The sequence below is a fragment of the Sceloporus occidentalis genome, unplaced genomic scaffold, assembly GCF_023333645.1.
Source record: "Sceloporus occidentalis isolate IW3139 unplaced genomic scaffold, rSceOcc1.0.p SCAF_5, whole genome shotgun sequence".
NCBI classification, from domain to species: domain Eukaryota; kingdom Metazoa; phylum Chordata; class Lepidosauria; order Squamata; family Phrynosomatidae; genus Sceloporus; species Sceloporus occidentalis.
Window position 1 is genome coordinate 125,714,930 of NW_028316985.1, and position 19,497 is coordinate 125,734,426.

Sequence of the window (19,497 nt, forward strand, 5' to 3'; positions counted from 1 at the left end):
GCACTTCATTTTCAAATAATTGATCTCTCTTAATGTCAGTATATGTGTACAGAGGGCAAAACAGAAATTGCTTAACTTCACAATTGACCACAGAGCCCTACACAGTTTTGGCTGCCCTCGGCCAAGCTTGGCCTTGGCATGAACCTGAGGGTCTGGATTGCAGAGGCAAGTGTGGAAAAAAGGCATTTTATTCCCAAGCTACAGTGTTTAAAAGTCCATTGTACCAGGAGCAACAGCTTAACCTTTTTTTTCAGAGCAACTTCCCTATCATGATTTCTGCATATCTGAAATACACAGGATATCTTCCCTATCCTACCTCCATCCCACTAAATTTTGTTCAGATGAAATATTTTCTGCTTATACTTCATACTACCCTAGTGGTAATAAGGTAGCTACTTCTGCTACCATGGTAATTCTTAAAAGTTTTAATAGTTCATTTTTTCAAGTTGCTCCTTACTTTGTGCTGAAATGCTATTCATCTTTTACCCCCATCAATAAAGTTTATTTTATTTTTATTTTTATTTCAAGGATTTATGTCCTACTTTTCTCCCACAGTAGGATTCAATACGGTTGGAAATGATAAGAATGCACTTAATGGATATTATTCTATGCAAAACATAGGTGTGTTGCAGGGTTAAAGGCTTTGTTTTATAGTGGTCAGTAACAAAGGTTGTTGTTGGTATTTGTTTGTATTTGTTCCAGCAATCCTTTTGCATGCATGGCTGTTCAGGAAATTTACAAACTGCAACACAGGCAGTATTGGTTTGTAACCAAATTTCTTCTGCACTAAACTCCAATCATATATGGAGAGAGAAGTCCCAGAGGTCAAGTGAGGTTCAGGAAAGGCAGAGGCACTAGGGACCACATAGCAAATATATGATGGATAATTGAGTATACCAAGGAATTCCAAAAGAAAAATTAGCATGTGCTTTATAGAGTATAGTAAAGCTGCACAGATCACAAAAAGTTGTAGAACACTTTTAAAGACACGGGAGCACCACAGCATTTGATAGTCCTTATGAGAAATCTGTACTTAGGACAAAGGGCTACTGTTAGAACAGAATATGGAGGAACAGAATGGTTCCCAGCTGGCAAGGGTGTACGGCAAGGCTGCATATTATCTTGTTCAACTTGTATGCAAAAGATATCATACAAAGATTTAGACTCAGAAGGAGGAGGAGTGAAGGGAGGAGAAAGGAACCAAACATTAACAATCTAAGCTATGCAGATGGCACCGTATTACTAGTTGAAAACATTAAGGACTTGGAAGAATTACTAAGGAAGATCGAGGAAGAAAATGCAAAGGCAGGCTTGTTGCTGAACATAAAGAAAACAAAAACAATGACTGCAAGGGACCTACAAAAATAAGGAGATCAAAATAGTTAAAGATTTCCCTGGATCAAAAATTAATCTGAAAGAGACTGCAATCAAGATATAAGAAAACTAGGATTGGGAAGGATTGGGAAGGGCAGTGATGAAAGAATTAGACAAGATCCTATACAGTAAAGGTATACAACAGAACACTAAAGTTAGAATCATCCAATCTATTGTATTTCCCATCACTATGTATGGATGTGAGAGCTGTGAGTAACTGAGACCATGTATTTAACAGAAAACAAGTTACCACTCGTTGAACATAGTTACTGATGATGTTTCCTGACACTCTTATTCCATAATTTAATAAACCAAAACTGGGTAATAACTATTGGAAAACTTTGGGGGTATCAGTGATTTAGCTGAAATGGTTGGTTAGCAATCTGTATGCTGTTGGCTATAGTCCTGTATTTTTATTGTATCAGCAATACATCAGTAAGAGTACCATTCTAACAGGACTGCCACAATAGCTTCTCTAACATAACCATATATCCAGGGATCCTTTTTCCTCCTGAGATGTGACTGCAACAGTGTTTACATGAGAATGTCTGATAACTGTCACCAACTCTCTTACTTAATCTTTCAGTTAAACCCCAGACTAACAGCAGTTTAGTCGCTGGCCCTCTACCTGCTTGTGACTAGTAAGCTAGACAAAGAAACAATGATGCTGTAAGGTACATTGCCAAATGAGAGCTGCTATGTTCGTCAGCTGGAAATTTCCCAGTTCAAAAATCTTTTCTGCAATGAATTTTCTGGGAGGGGAACCACAAAAATTCCCATTTTATAACATACTGAACATTACTAGTCCAACTCCTACAATATTTCTGTACAACGACAGAGCACTGAAAATGTTAAATGCTAAGTATTAACTTAGTAGATATTTTGCTTAGCAGTGCTGTTGCCCTTTGTACCACAAATCCTCATTACTAGTGTAGTGAGTCCCCAACTAGTGCAAGGTTTGTGTGGAAGGATGTGTGTCTGTCTAAAGGGCAATGGGAATAAAGTTGAACTTAATTACTTTGTCTTGATTTAACTGAAGGAAAGATGACCAGACTTGAGGCTTCCCAATAAAGTGTATTAAGCTCCATGTAAATTTGGGGAAATAGTACACTTTTGTGATTACAGTTATTCTGTAGTAAAAGGCTTGTTTTATATTCCACAGTGATTCTCTTTTAATCAATGTCGTGTGTCCTGCATTTCATTCATCCCATATTATTCAAATACTTTCAGCTGGCTATTTCAGTGTAGCTTTAAAGGAGACACATGTAATGCTTATATGATTTTAATTTTTTTCCAATATTTTTATTAAGAATTTCTTTAAAAAATTACAGTTAGAAATTAGAAGTAGAAAAAAAACCAAAGAAACAATGAAAGAATAAAGGAAACGAATTAAGGCGCGTTACAGACCACCGAAAAGTGGCGGCCTGCACCCGCCCCTTTCCCCGCCGGATCGGGGCCTCAGTGGTTAGAGCGGCAGCTGCTGAGGCCCCAATCCGCCGCTTTCCAGGCCGCGGGGAAGCAGCAAAGGCCCCTTTCTCCTCTGTGTCGCTGGGCGCAGCCATCTAAAGGCTGCGCCCAGCGACGCAAACCTGGAGCTCCTTCCGGGGCCGCAGAAAGGGCGCACTAGGTGCCCTTGCGCGGCCCCACTACGTCACAACTGCGCCACCCCGTTTAGAGGTGACGTAGTCATGGCGGCGGCCGTGTGGAACGGCCGCCGCCATTTTGTGCGCGCTCCGTACGTCCTAGGGTTGGGGGCGTCCAGAAAGGATGCCCCTTTCTAACCCTAGAGCGCGCACTTATAGGCCCGTCTGTAACGGGCCTAAAATTACTTCCAATCTTCCTTTTATTTTTTATATGCATATAGTCAGACATACCTTTCTTTCTAAAGTTTACAGTCATTCTCTTCTTTCAATAATCTATTCCATCTAATCAGAACTAAAAATTGCCAATTCATTTTCTTCCCTTCTTTTCCCACCAAAAGTCCATAAGTGTTTTAGATCTTTAAAAAAAAAACTAACAACCATTCTATATCAGATCAAATAAGTTTTCCATTTCTCCTAATTATATCAGCTTCCATGACCATTCCTCCCTAGTAAGTAGTGTTGAATTCTTCCATCTTTTCACATATAACAGCTGTAATCATATATGTAGTTAATCTTCCATAGTTCTTTTTTTTTTTTTTTAAATTTTATTTATGATTAACATGACATACAAATTTTATAGAAACATAAAACATGTAAAACAAACATATTTACATTGCGATACATTTAATTGTCATTAACTAACAAATAAATGAACAAGTCAAACTAAAAAAATTATATATATATATGTATGTATGTATGTCTATACACTAGATACCTCTGTTTTGAGAGCCTGATTCGGTTATTTAAACGGGTAAACGACATTTTCTTTCTGTCGTCATCCGTTACTTATGAGTTATTTTGCAGCATTTCTGTTATTCCATTAGGGTTATTAACTTATTCATTTTTTCCCATTTCCTTTGGAAGTTTTGATCTGTCTTTCCGTTAATCATCATGGTTATTTTATCCATTTCCCTCAGTTCATTTACCTTTATTATCCATTCTTTCTTTAAATCTTGTTTCCCCCCTTTCCAATACTTAGCAAAAGTTAAGCGTGCTGCAGTTATTATATACAGTAAAACGTCTATTTCTTCACGGCAAAGCTTTCCCTTAAGATCTTCAGTAATATTTAGTAAATACATTTGGGGTTTCTTTTCTATTTCCCATTGTGTGGTATATTGAATTGTTCGATGAATCTCTTCCCAAAATTTTTTCGCACACTTACACTCCCACCACATATGAAACAAAGTTGCATTGTTCTCACCACATTTCCAGCAATTGTTGTCTTTCACATTTTTTTTCTTAGCTAATTTTTGTGGAGATAGATGCCATCTGTATAGTAATTTGTAATAATTTTCCACTAGATTAGCACTTTTAGTAAATTTTAAATTTTTTTTCCAAGTATTTTCCCAGTTGCTCAATGGGATAGATTCTTTAATATCTTGCATCCATTTGATCATGGTTCCTTTTACCAGTTCTCCTTCTAATTCAATATCTAGTAGCATTTTATATACTTTTGATATCATATGTTTTTGCCCCTTAAACAGTATTTTGTCCAAAGCATTCAGTTCTGTTTCGATACCCATATCTTTTTTATCCTTATTGTATCTTCCTTTTAGTTTATAATAAAACAGCCAGTTAATTTTTTTCCCTTCTTTTTTAAGTTGTTCCATCGTTTTGATTTGTTGCCCTTTCCCTGTTTTGATAAGGATATCAGAATATGTAATCCATTTTTTATTTAACGGTTTTTCTGACTTATAGAATGCTTCCTGAATTGAGGTCCATCCTGGTATTTTGGTATACCAGAACTTCTTATATTTTCCCCAAACTTTAATCAGAGTTCTCCTAATTAAATGTTTATTCCATTCTTTAAGATCTTGCCTTTCATAACAGAGATAGGCATGCAAGCCCTTATCCAGTTTGATTCCCTCTAACGCTAGCAGTTCTTCATTGTTTAGGTTTATCCATTCTTTTATCCATGTTATACTACATGCGTTATAATACACTTCTAAATTAGGTAGGCCTAACCCTCCTTTCTCCCTTTGGTCTTGCAAATAAGTTATTCTAATTCTTGATTTTTTCCCTTGCCAGATAAATTCTTGAATGTCTTTATTCCACCGCTTGAATATTTTTTTTGACGTTATGACAGGAATGGTCTGGAAAAAGAAAATCATCTTAGGGAGCACATACATTTTAATTAGCGCTATTCTTCCCAGTAGTGATAGTTGTAGATTTTTCCATTTTTTCAAATTGTTTCTCACCTTATCCCAAGTTATAGTATAATTATTTTCTAGTAGCTCAGAATTTTTGTTAGTAATAGTAATACCTAAGTATTTTGCTTTTTTAACAATCTTTAAATCCGTTTTCTCCTCTAGTTCTTTTTCTTCTGAGTTGGACATATTTTTTGTCAAAATCCCACTTTTCTGTTTGTTAATTTTTAATCCAGTCATATCACACGCTTTCTCCAAAGTTGCCTCCATTCTAGAAATGCTGCTGATCGGATTATCTACAAATAAAACAATATCATCTGCAAAAGCTTTTAGCTTAAATTGATAATTATTAATCTGTACACCTTTAATTTGGTCATCTTCTCTAATTTTCTTTAACATAACTTCAATCATCATTATAAACAAGAGTGGGGACAAAGGGCAGCCTTGCCTTGTTCCTTTGTTAATTTTACAGCTTTCAGATCTTTCACCATTAATTATTATTTGTGCGTTTTGATTTGCGTATATTGTATTGACCCAGTTAGAAAATCTTTCTCCGATTTCACTTTGTTTTAATACCTCCTTCAAGAAGAGCCAATTAACATTATCAAATGCTTTTTCTAAATCAAGTAGTATAATACCTAGTTTCTTCTCCTTATGTAGTTCATAATATTCAATTATATTCATTAAAATTCTAGTATTGTTTTTAATATGTCGCTCTGGAAGAAAACCAGCTTGGTCTTTGTGTACCCATTGTGACAAAATATGTTTCAGTCTATCAGCCAGTATAGAAACAAAGATTTTATAATCTAGATTGAGAAGAGATATTGGCCTATAATTATCAATCAATTCCACATCTCTATTTTCTTTTGGTATCAGAGAGATCATTGCATTACCCCAAGTTTGCGGGTATCTTCCTATTTCTATTTCGTTTATTGCGTTGTGCAGTGGTGTCACTAACTCATCTACAAAAGTCTTATAGTATTGAGCTGTTAAACCATCTGGTCCTGGGGCTTTATTCTCTTTTAATTTTTTAATTGCTGCCTGTATTTCATCCTTTGTAATAGGATTGTTTAATTTCTCTCGCTGTTCTGCTGTAAATTTAGTTATTTTCCCACTTTTTATAAATTCTTCAATTTCTCTTCTTTTAATGTCAGTTATTTCCTCTGCTTTGTAGAGATTTCTATAGTATTCTGTGACTATTCTTCTAATTTGCTCAGGATGGGTATATTCCTTTCCTTTCTCTTTCAATTTAATTATAGTTTTATTTTCTCTTTGCTTTCTAATTTTGTATGCCAGCCATTTGCCTGTTTTATTGGCATGTTCAAAATAGTGTTGTTTCGCATATTTCACCCTTTCAGCTACTTGTCGTGTAATTTTATGATTAAGTTGGTTTCTTATTATTTTTAGTTCTTGTTCCCGTTTTCCATCTTTAGGGTTTTGTTTTAATTCTAATTCTTTTTGTTTTATTTTATCCATTAGTTCTTTCTCCCTTTGTCTTTCAAATCTTTTTTTCCTTATTTCTTGTTCTATTAATTGACCTCGTACAACTGCTTTGCTTGCCTCCCAAACGATGTGTGCTGGCATTTCAGCTGTCGTGTTTTCTTGAAAAAAATAACGTAGTTCACTTCTAATTTTACAAATAATCTCCTCATCTCTTAGGAGGTAATTCTTTAATTTCCATGTGAATTGTTTTTTATAAGATTCTAGAACCATGCTAATGGCATTGTGATCTGAAAAGGTTTTAGGTAGTATTTCAATCTTTCGAATAGCCTTACATAAATCTTTCGAAACACAAATAAAGTCAATTCTCGACCATGTCTTGAATCTATCTGAATAAAAGGTGTAATCTCTGCCAGAATTATTCCTTGTTCTCCACATATCAATTAAATTTAGCTCTTCCATTAATTCAAATGCTGAATTGGGCAATTTCCCTTGCTTTCCTTTTCCTTTTTTTGCATTAGATCTATCTATTTCGGGGTCCCAAACCCCATTCCAATCACCTGCTATTATGATTTTCTCATAATCCCATCTGATTATTAATTGACACAATTTTTTATAAAATTCTCCTTTATTTTCTTGTGGTGCATATAAATTGACTAATAGTATTTTTTCAGCCTGTAATTTTATTTCAATTCCTATAAAGAAACCTTCTTTGTCTCTAAAAATTTCTTTAGCCATACCCTTTTCCTTTACATAAATTGCAACTCCTTTCTTCTTCTGTCTCTCATTTCCTGCTGCAAATAATTCGCCTAACTTTTGATTTTCTAAAACAAACTTGTCTTTCTCTTTAATGTGTGTCTCTTGCAAACATATCCATTCTGCTTTTTGTTTTTCTAAGAAGTGAAATATTTTCCTTCTTTTGAATTTTGAATTTAGTCCGTTAACATTCCACGATACCAAACTAATTGGCATTAATATTTTCTTGTTGTGTGTGTTTTCCTAAAAAAAAATTATATATCTTATTAAATGTTTTATTATCTGTTTCTTCTGTTCCTTCCATAGTTCTTTTCCAAATGTACATCCATCATTCTTTAAGAGAAAAATTCCAGTTTTAATTCAATATTAATTTTTGAAATCCTATACATCAATATATGTCCTTAAATCCCATCCAAAATACATCTTAAACCCCTTTAATGCATTCTAAGCAATTTATGTAACAACTTGTAGCAACAGTACATCATTTTCTAGAAATTAATTTTATAAAAATCCTCTTTAAAACCATGACACAATACAAATCTGTCCCTTTGACCATATTTTTTCCCTTTGACCATATTTTCCCCCTTTGATCCATCTGTATGTTATGACCAAAATTTTTAATCCATTTTATCATACCCTCTTTAACTTGTTCTTCACTTTGTATTTAACTCTTGGCTTTCCCCCTGTCTTACAAACTTGGACACATCTCCTTGCCGTCGCTTAAGTGGTACATCACTTGTCAAAACATGTTGTCTGAAATACACAATTTATTCTGGGCAAAACTTTCTTTTTCATCACTGGCATTTCAGCTGAGGGACTGAATGATGGAGGAATTATGACCCTACCTTCAGCACAGTACTCTGCCCCATGCAGAGTATGTTGCAAAAAACGTTGTTATTATGCAACATAACTGAGATTACCCCTATTGCTTGTCCTGGTATTAGGCTAATTCAAAGAGAGGTCCATAGCATTCCCAGCTTGCATTCCCACCCCAACAAGCACCCAGCTCTAGATGCATGTCTGCAGCTTTTTTGGATAGTTCAAATACAGTTCTGCAATGGGTGGATGGAACAGCCATAAAGTGGGTCCAACACTACTTTCACCTTGTTGGCAAGAGTCTGGCAAGGTTTCCAGTTGAACAGAACCTTCAAGATCTGAGGGCTGTCTATCAGTCTCCCCACTTTTGGGATCACTCCTTTAGCTGGGATTTAGGGCAAGTTATACAGTACCTGACATTGTTCAATGCTGTAATTAGAGTGAAACTGACTTAGCATTTGCCATTTTTTTATGTCTTTACCTGGAGTTTTTCTTGTTTCTTTGGCATGCTTCCTAATGTGTTAAATTGTTGCAATATCTTAATTGTTGTAATTCAGTAAATGGTGTGTAGGAAGTTGCATAAAAGTTTCCAGAGAAATAAATGTGTAACCTTTGGTTAAGATGCTGATTCTGTTGATTGCAAGATCAGCAAGCTGGCAGTTTGAGGCCCGAGTACTGAATGATGGGGTGAACTTCCATCATTAGTCCCAGCTTTTGCCAACCTAGCAGTTCGAAAGCATGTAAATACAAGTACATAAATAGGTACTACAGCGCGCCTGCGCCATATGTGGCCTTGAGCATACGCGCTCAAGCCGCGGGGCGGAAGGGGCGGCGCGTCCCATTCAATTGAATGGGCGCGCGCGCCCGTTGTGCCCCGCGCCGCCGCCGCACACGAGCCCCATTGTTTCCAATGGGGCTCGAGCATAGGCGGAATTCGCCTTACGCGGAGGGATCTGGAACGGATCCCCCGCGTAAGGCGAGGACGGACTGTACCTTGGTGGGAAGGTAAACAGCGATCTGTGCAATCATGCTGGCCACCTGATCACAGAGTAGTCTCTGACAATGCTGGGTCTTCAGCTTAGTAACGGAGATGAGCACCGCCCGCTATCGTCAGACACCTTTTTAACCTTACCTCACTTTGTGTAGGGTGAAGAGCATGCCCGAAGATCATCACTACTTGACAGTGATGAACCAATGACATACTACTATGATGATGTGAGAACAGTTTATGATATCTTCCAAAGAGGAATACATGTGTCAGGTGAGTACTGATGGTCCAGGGAAGAATGTTGTGGGCACTTACCCCAAAAAGAAAAGTAAGATTGTACATGAGCTTGAGAATTGTTATCTAATAGTGCTGAGTGAACTGTTTGGTAATTGAATGAAACTGAATGTCTGCTATTATTTAACCCAATAAATGTTTGTACTGTATTCCTCTAGACAACGGTCCCTGCTTAGGTGTAAGGAAACCAAATCAACCATATGAATGGATGTCTTACAAGGAGGTAGGTGGACACAACTCTGTGTGTGATGTTATCATTAGTAATGGAATTTATAATTGCAAATGGCAGTTAGCAGCACAGTCCTATATATTTTTACTGAGAAGTAAGTCCAGATGTACAGCTTTTTAAAAAAAACCTAAAAAGTGCTGTATTGGGGAAGTTAGATTACTGCATTTATTGGATTCTTAGTTTAAAGTGAGTTACGTTCTTTGGGTTTATAGCCTCAGTTACATTTGGCTAGCATTTTGTGTTGTTGTGCAGCACAAATGTACTATAGTCCAGATACCAATTGATATCTTCAAGATGTCTCACCTTGAATATTGGCTTAGATCCTAAGGAGGTCAACTTCATTAACAAATAAATATTCCTGTCCCTTCCCTCCACTAACCACAAGCCCTGAAATGTATTACCCTTCCTCTTCAACAATATGAGCAAAGGACATTGCTTGATGATAAGAGGGATTCAGGGGTTGTTGGTGACTGGAGGTGGGGATAGGAAACTTATCTCAAATTGAACATGTTATCAGCTAATCAACATCTTGCTGAAGTAGTCTAAAACAAGTCTTCTGCATAGCTTGTATTAAATATAAATGAATGTCCGTGATAGTTGTGGAACCTTCTTGAGACTAGTAGGGCTTTAGCTGTGTGATGCATATGACTGTGTCCTACATACACATTAGAACTCAGGAAATTGAATTTTTTATCTAAATCAAGCAATGCTCAAAACCGATCCATTCACACAAGGTCTACTGCAGATGTTTCAATGTCAATTGGCTTTCTTTAAAGAAAATCCCATTTAAAAACTGTGTGGTTTTACAATTTGAACCATGATATCATTTGGTAATTGACTGGGATTTATTTTTTCTGACAAAATTATTTGGAGAGGGGGATTAAACAGGAGGGTTGGCCCTCTGGTCTTGGAGGGATGTAGCCTCCCTATCCCTGACAGTTTGCCCATTCTTCTTTTATATACCTAGGTCAGGGGTAGGCAACCTGCGGCCCGCGGGCCGGATGCGGCCCAGCGAGGCCTTGGAACCGGCCCCAGCCCGGTCCTGCTGCCGATTGCCGCCGGGGCCTTTGGCGTCTCACGCGAGGGGCATGGTGGGGCAATTGTCTATAGAAGCCTCAGAAACATGCATTTATCTTAACATTTTTTTAAAAATCAGCAAATTTTTTTGCGTTTCCTCCATTTTTATTTAAAAAGTGCCCTCCATTTGAAAATTTTGTCCTACATTTGTCCCAGTTTATTTATTTATTTATTTATTTTAAAAAAATATTTAATTTTTTTATTTTTTATTTTTTATTTTTTATTTTTTATTTTTTATTTTTATTTTATTTATTTTTTATTTTTTGCTTCGACCCCCCAGTTGTCTGAGGGACAGCAACCCAGCCCCTGGCTCAAAAGGGTTGCCTACCCCTGACCTAGATTATAGAAAGACATTTTTAAAAACATTATAGAATTAATCTGTCCTTTCAGAAATAAATCCAGTATGTTGTAATGAGAGATCTTGCTTCACTTTCTTGATTTGACAAAGCTTTTGTATAGACAGGGCCACAGACAGCTCAGATTAAGTGCTGTCCCATCTTTGTAAAATGTGCAAACTGGCTAAAAGTTACTGAAGGGTTGAATGGGATAAAATGGAAACTTGGAAAGCAATAAATGCCTACATGCCTGCTCATAATTGTTAAGTGATACAATGTTTATGTTTCTCTTCTCTTCTTCTTTAGGTTGCAGAAAAAGCAGAATGTATTGGTTCTGCACTGTTGAACAAAGGCTTCAAACCATCGTCTGATCATTTTATAGGAATCTTCTCACAGAATAGGCCAGAGGTAATTAAAAGTCCTTGGACTAATAAATCGCAGTGAATAAAATAGTTCAGTAGTAGAGATTTGTGTATCGGTACCATTTTTCCCTTGAGCTAACTAGGCCAGAGTGTGAAAAAGTTACTTTTTTGCACTACAGTTCCTAGAATCTCATAATAACTTCTTCCAAACTCTGGTTTGGCCTGGCCTAATTAGTGTGGTTTGAGAGAGTTTTGGCTTTTTGGTGAAAGACATGGGTTAACTCACACCTTCAAGTCACCTGGTTATTCCAGTTTCTGTTGATGGTTCTACCATGTTTAGCACATTGTTCTGGATTAGAGGGAGGGAATTAAGTGTTTATGTCAGGAGTGGAATATGTGGTCCTTCATATACTGTTGGACTGCTTCTCTCGTAATCCCCAGCCAGTACAGTTTTAAGCAGGGGGCAACAGGGGCTTCACTGTAACATATGAAGAACAATTTGTTTCCTATTTCTTGTTTATAGCAAGCCTTTTTCTAAGAATTGAACTGGAGGATTGTCTCATTGATTACTGTGGCACAAGGGTTTGGAAAACAGAGTTCTCTCAAACGTCCCAACAAACACATAGTGGGTTCCAAATCTCATGTCTGCTAGTGATTTAGCTGTCCTGTTGGTTAATGATCTGTAAAAATGAAAGGGTACAAACTGGTCCAAAGCTTGGAACAATTACTGAAGTAAAAGAAGAGGGTGCAAAGGCAGGTTTACAGTTGAACATTAAGGAAAATAATGAGCACAGTTGACTTACATAACTTTTAAGGAGATGATAAGGACATTGAAATAGTTTAAGATTTTCTATAACTTGGTTCAATCATTAATCAGAAAAGATTGCAGTCAAGAAATCAGAAGAACACTTGGACTTGGAAGGGCAGCTATGAAAGAACTCAACAGGATCTTAAGTGTAAAGATATATAATTGAATAGTAAAGTTAGAGTTGTTCATGTTAAATGTATTTCTCATTTCTATGTATGATTGTGAAAGCTGAATAGAAAGCACAGATAGGAAGAAAATAAACTAATTTGAGATGTGGTGCTGGAGAAGACTTCTGCAGATACTGTGGACTGCTAAAGAGACTAATAAATGAGTCACAGAACAAATCAAACCCGAACTCTCCCTAGAAGCCATGATGACTAAACAGGCTGTCAAACCTTTGCTATATCATGGCAACAGGAAAAGACGAAGACCATGTTCCAGGTAGATAGGCCTGTTACAGACAGCCAAAATAAAGCTGCTTCGAGTCACAGTGGAGGTATGGTGTTTCAATGATGCATGCGTCCTAAGAGTCCAGAAGTCACACCCAAGCCACGCTCCAGCCCTAAGGACTGGAGTGTGGCTTTGGTGTGACTTCTGGACTCTTAGGACGCATGCATCATTGAAACACCATACCTCCACTGTGACTCGAAGCAGCTTTATTTTGGCTGTCTGTAACAGGCCATAGACACAATAAAGGAAGCCATGGCTCTGAATCTGCAAGACATGAGCCAGGGCAAAGATAGGGGGACTTTGAGAACTCTCATCCATAGGGTCAACATAAGTCGATCAACTTGATAGCTGTTACCAAAAACAACCATGCCTGTCATGTAGCCTGGGGATAGGGTCTGTTTTGCATCTGACTTTGAAGCACAGGGCTTCAGGTATTCTTTTGCAGGTGCAGATATGAAGTTGATAAACAGTTTGTCTTCAGTGGCTGAAGATGAGGCTGTTACATAATGCTCAGCATGATGAATACATGTTGAGTAATCTTTTGTTTATAATATAGCATGCTGAGTTGTGAAAGTTATGTAGAAGGGGGTCATTTAATACCAAAATAACTCTGCAGGCAGGGGCCTGAGGTTTATTAAGAGATGCATTAGAGGGGATCAGGCTAAACCTAAGATATCTTGGGGGTATGCATGGCTATTTCAATTTCAGTAACCTATGTATGTTCTGTAATATCTTCCCCAAGATAATTAATTTGAAATGTGATATTTCTAGAAATTCTGAAGCCAAGGGGAAAAAACAGTTGTTTTCAGTTTGTTTTTTAATAGATGTTTTGGAAAAAATAAATGCAGTATTAACACCCATTGCAGATTGAAAGTCACTTTGTTACTTTAGGAACATAAAATGTGTTAACTTAGTTTGGCATAAAAGTATCATGTTGGATATAAATTATTCAGAAATTAATTAATTAATTGAATTATTAAATAATTCAGAAAATAATTATTCAGAAAATAAATTCAGGAAATTTAGTAGAATTTACTTTTTAAAATGTCATTTTCTTCTTACTGTGAGGAACCCCTGAATGTAAAGAACTTATTTAGTTTTGCTAGTTAATGAGTATATCAAGCCACAGTAAGAGGAGAATATCAACATTAGTCAAAAGGAAGCACCGTATTCCAAATTCCAATTTTCATCTTTGTTTTTTAAATGTTTTTGTCAGAAAAACGGTTTTTTGAAGGCATTTCTCCCCATTTTCCACCCAGGTTTTTACATTTCTTAAGGCTGATAATATCAATTCTTATACTTCTCTGGGTATCTTTATCCATTTCGACAGTGCACTTATTAACTTACACAAGGCTTAGGAATTAGCCCTAAACCTTACTTAAGCAATTTAACTTGCTGTTAGCTAACCTTCAGGAATCACATGTGCATGGTTGTATCTCAGATTCTGATTACGTATTCCAGACACATTTAGGGTCCCTGATCTGTGAGTTGTTGTGATGGCGGTGGCAGCAGCATACTAGTGCAGGGATTTGTCTGCAAGTATTTTTCTTGAAATGCCCCCTTATTTTCTGTGCTTCCTAGTTTCGTAGGAGATGTTCCACTGAACTGTCTGATCTAATAACATAACGCAAATTAATGTTGTATTTCAAATACAGTTTTGAAGGGTTTTTTTTTTAAAAAATCAACTAAAAAACTGTAACATAAGTACAAACTCACATATGAGAATAAACATATTGAATAAATCTGTATGCTAGGAAGCTGGGTTTTGGAGCCACACACTTCCACAAAATAAAATTAGGTGGATAAATTGCAGCCATGAAATGCTCTTTTGTATCCCCCCCCAGGCCTCTAACACAGAAAACTGGAAAACATTTGTTAGGGAGGGGAGGGAATCCTGCTTCAAAATTTCTGACAATGTCCCCTATAGCTGGATTGGAAAATGAACTCTCGTGTTGCCATATGCTGCTATGGACAGTGCCTGTACTGCCTAAACTGCTCAAATAATTGTATCAGTAGGGTCTACAGTATACATTAGGAAAACTTTAACTTTCTAGCAACTTGCTTAAATAGCAGAGCAGCATTCACCTTTCTACTAAGCAGAGATGTGTAATGTGCTCAGTCTTAGATGGGAAGGAAGGAATCTTTTTTATGCTTTGTAGTGAAATGCTTCCTGTCATGTCCTGCTTTTGACTGCTGACATAGTAGCTGACTGTCATTGCTTTCCCACACAACATCTCTTTTGTAGTACAGTGAGCCCTTGGCATCCATTGGGGGGGGTTTGGTTCTAGGAGCCCCCATAGATACCAAAATTTGTGGTTGCTCAAGTCCCATTAAGTAAAATGGCACAGTAAAATGATGTCCCTGATATAAAATGGCAAAATCAAGATTTGCTTTTGGAATGTATATATTTTAAAAATATTTTCAAGCCATGGATGGTTAAATCCATGGATGAAAAATCTGTGGATATAGACGGCCAGTTCTAGGTGTTCATATGCCCATGTGAGCCTTTCCAACACCTTCTTCCTACTTCTTTGGATGTCTTCTTGCAATGGCAGAACTATCCACTTTTTTTTCTATCCCTAAAGAATTGAGAATAATCAGTTGCAGATAGGATTAGATTGCAGTATATACTGCTAGTAGGAAATCCAAATACCACTGAAGTGAAGTGTGAACTTTTTCATAAGAGTACCTAGCATATTTGGACTGGACATGCTGCCCTTGCTACAAAGTGGACTGTATACTTCAAGAATGGATTGTGACTTTGGGCTTGAATGACAGTGCCATATGTCACCGTGATTGCAGCTTTTCATGATGTACATAAGATGACTCTCAGGTTGCTTCTATCCTGATGTTCAGTATTCTTAATGCCTAGATGTTCTCTAGCTTATATATCAAGGTACTTTGCCTCAGGTCATGGTTTAGGTGACAACATTAATTCTTGCATGTGCCAATATTTTTATGACTTTAGCTATGAACTTATATAGATCGATTATATCATGCTAATCAGCCATGACAATGTATAACATGTTATATAGCCAAATACTTTTCTGCACTGTTAAAACTTGTGCAAAGTAGTGTCTTAACTACCCAGGTACTGGTCAAAAGCTTACAAGGTCTTTCACACTTGGCCAGCTAAGGTGTCATGACTTCTAAATAGTCCCCACTGTGTGTGGGGAAAAGAGCATTAACACGTAACAAACCAAACTCTTGATCCACTATTTTGATGCCATAATACTTAGCCAGATTCTGAATTCTGGCTTACAATTTCTGCACAATAGCTCAGTGGGTTGACTTTTGCAGGAAAGCTGTATGAATGAACACAGTTTCTAGAAAACCAGATTGGGCTATGTTTCCTGTACATATTTATTTTTAAAAATGGTCATTCTTGTGATAACTACAAGCTACATGTTTGCTGTGAAGAAAACATCAGTCTTTCCTCTAGCCATGTAATGTGTGGAACTGTGCTTACTGCTACATATTTCCATTGATGGTCAATCTTACTTTGAAAGCCAGCAATTGCAAACTTAAATCAGTGTTTGAATGTCCATGTACCATTATGCCTGTCAAATAAATACTACATTAATTCTGTTTCCCTTACAGTGGGTTATTATTGAACAAGGATGTTATACATATTCTATGGTGGCTGTACCACTATATGACACTCTGGGAGAAGAAGCTATCACCTATATTGTAAATAGAGGTATGTTTTGTATTTCTCAGCAGCTGAATACTTGCATCTGCAATATTTCTGTTACTGTAAAGCCTTTCTAACAAGACATCTCTGAGAGCCAGCATGGTGTAGTGGTGTATATGTTGGACTAGGACTCTGGAAGGCCAGAGTTCAAATCCCCACTCAGCCATGGAAATCCACTGGGTGACCTTGAGCAAGTCACACACTCTCAGCTTCAGAGGAGCCTCAGAACCTCAACCCCTCTCTGAACAAATCGTGCCAAGAAAACCCCACAATAGGCTTGCCTTGTGGTCACTGTAAGTAAAAAATGATTTGAAAACACAACAACAACAGGACACCTGACATCACACCATGCCGTGAATAATTTTTAGTTTCTTCTGAAAGCATTGATAATAGCGGAAAAGCAAGGAGTGGGGTCAAGTAATCACTAATGGCTTGGGTGGCCACTAGGACTTTCTGGCTTTATTGGAATGAGTACAGAGATTCAGACAGTCTCTTTTGTGTTTGGAATCGCTTGAGAGAAGCTGCAGTTGAAACAAAATCCTGCTAGCTATCTTTCACACAGGCCCCTCTAAAAATGAATTGCACTAACCCCCTGGCTGCATAACCTTTCATGCAGAAATATGTAAATACATATATCCTGGAAACATGGCCTCTGACAAGCTAAGCTAGTTATAAGCACTTATGATTGAACATATTTATCTTCTTTCTTCCCAATTTAGCTGACATTGCTTTGGTTTTTTGTGATAAAGCCGAAAAGGCTAAACTTCTTCTGGATAACACTGAAAAGGGAGAAATTTCAATTCTCAAAACTGTTGTGATTATGGATCCCTTTGACAATGATCTTGTTTCTCGTGGAAAAAAATGTGGAGTAGATATCATCAGTATGAAAGAAATGGAGGTAAGCAAAGCAGTTTCTGGGACAGTCTCCAGTTCTGATGATGAAGCCAAATGCTTTAACTAGGGCAAGAAAGAAGCAAAGTTTAGCCAGTTACAAAATGCTGATCTTTGATCAACAAAGTAAAGGATAAAGTTTGGATTGCTGTTATTTCACAATGTGTAAATGATTCTAAACATCTGTCAAGATGAAAGATAACACAATCTAATATGGCTGGTTCAAAGGTTGTGTCCGTTCTGAAATAATTGTACTCAGCAGGCATTCAAATAAATCTCTGTAGTCCTAATTCAAAAATGTAACTGTAACAAAGATGAAAAGTGGTCTTGTACACGAACTAGCTCACTCTAATGTTTAGAGTTCTGACTTGTAATTCTCCACTAAACTTTGAAGCAGATTTCCTCAAGAGTCTTCAACATGATATCCAGCCTCTGAGTATTTCACTTATCTAGTGGGTCTAATAACTACATGCTTCCAGTTGCTTAGCCTACTGATTTTCAGATGACATGCTTAGCTCTTTTAGGGTGTGTGTATGTATGTGTGTGTGAGACATATTTGTAACTAAAACCACTGCAAAATAATCTTGGCTTAATATCCAGGGATGTCAATTCCTATTTTATCTTCTGCTCTTTATTAACTAAGAATAGTTGTCACCAGACAGAAAGCAAACAGCTACAGATGTTTTGCTTAAGGATATCTTAGAAAATGTACCACATTACTGCACTACACTCTTACAGTGCTGCTGTTCCATTTTAACTGGTCTGCCTTCCTCCTGTTGCACTATGGGATTTGTAGTTTAAGGAGGGGCATTTAGAATTCTCACCCAGAGAGCTCTTAGGCATCACTGAACTACAAATCCCAAAATGCAACAGGAAGCAGCTAGAACAGTAAAAGTGAAATAGCAGCACTATAAGAATTTAGTATGGTAATATGGGTAGCTGCAATAGCAGGAATGAAAGGAATATATGTCTGCTAGAGAGGTAACATCAGTAAAAAGATCCATGAGACAAGGATGGCTTAGTTTAAAAATGGTTTGTTTATCCTCATGTTTAAAGTTGTTTAATTTAAACCACTGTCTCCTAATTAGCACAGTTGTTTACTTTAATATTGGATTCCAAAGTTCTGATTAGTGCAAGACATATTACAGTGATCCATTCTGGACCTCCCCCCCCCCAACATATGTGAAAAAACGCAGGACTTCAATTCCTATTGATTTTAATGGCAGTGCACTCCTGCACATGGTGAGGCATGTACATCATTTTGTTCCCCTAGGCATGCTGTCCATGTGAGCTCAAGTCCACGGATGGCAAGCCTGCAGATGGCACGGGCAGACTGTACAACTTTTTCATTTCTTAACTGTTCCTACCTTTGCTTCAGCGCCTTCAGAAAATTGAAGCTAGGAGATGTTCTGTTAAAAGAGCAATGAAGAGCCTAAATAACCTAAAGGCGTCAATTCCTGTTTGATCTTGAAAACTAAGCAGGGACAGCACTGGTTAGTACTTGGATGAGAGCCCACCAATGAATACCAGGTGTTGTAGGCTATATTTCAAAGGAAGAACCGGTAAAACCATCTCTAAGTATTCCTTATCTAAGAAAACCCTATGAAATTCATGGGGTCACCATAAGTCAACAGGGGACGCACGCATGTAAACATACACATATTTAGAATGGTATAAGAAAACTTTTATTGCTTCCGTACTTATCAAGCTGAATTATAGGCTAGGCATTGCCAAGTGCTCTACTCTTTAGTATGAAGGTGTTTTTTATTAGTAAAAGAACATGAAAGTAATAATTTAAAAAGTTCGCCATTGAGAATCTTGTGTGCTTCTGATACTTTCTCCAAACTTGTACCAAAATAAAGTTTAATATAAACAGGCAAGAATACATTTAATTCTCCCTTAGATTTGTCTTGAGTTGAATAAGTTGCATCTGAGCAAACCTAATTTACTGTGCTGGAAATAGAAGAGTTAACTAGGTCTTCCCTGAGTGCAGTAGATTTTGTTCCCTACAGATCATAACCTTTTGCAAACGTCGTTAGTACAAACTGTGATGCTTGTCTGGCTTCAAAAACTTGAACTTGCATTATTTTGCTAATCCTTTTTGAAGTGAAAACCTGCTTTTCTTGTTAAAAAGAATGTAAGGGCAATCCAGGCAATGAAACTACTGTAGATGGATAACATGTTTCTTGTCCA

The 19,497-nt window shown here is 37.1% G+C and overlaps 1 protein-coding gene across 2 annotated transcripts in view; it reads left to right on the top strand.

Annotated features, from left to right (window-relative positions):
* ACSL1 (acyl-CoA synthetase long chain family member 1) overlaps positions 1-19,497 on the top strand; it is a 67,082-nt gene that overhangs the window by 23,641 nt on the left and 23,944 nt on the right. For both annotated transcript variants that reach the window (XM_089525383.1, XM_089525384.1), the window contains exons 3-7: positions 9,323-9,437; positions 9,617-9,681; positions 11,406-11,507; positions 16,320-16,419; positions 17,133-17,311. In XM_089525383.1, coding sequence (XP_089381509.1) covers positions 9,323-9,437; positions 9,617-9,681; positions 11,406-11,507; positions 16,320-16,419; positions 17,133-17,311 — 561 coding nt within the window. The remainder of the gene's footprint in view (positions 1-9,322; positions 9,438-9,616; positions 9,682-11,405; positions 11,508-16,319; positions 16,420-17,132; positions 17,312-19,497) is intronic.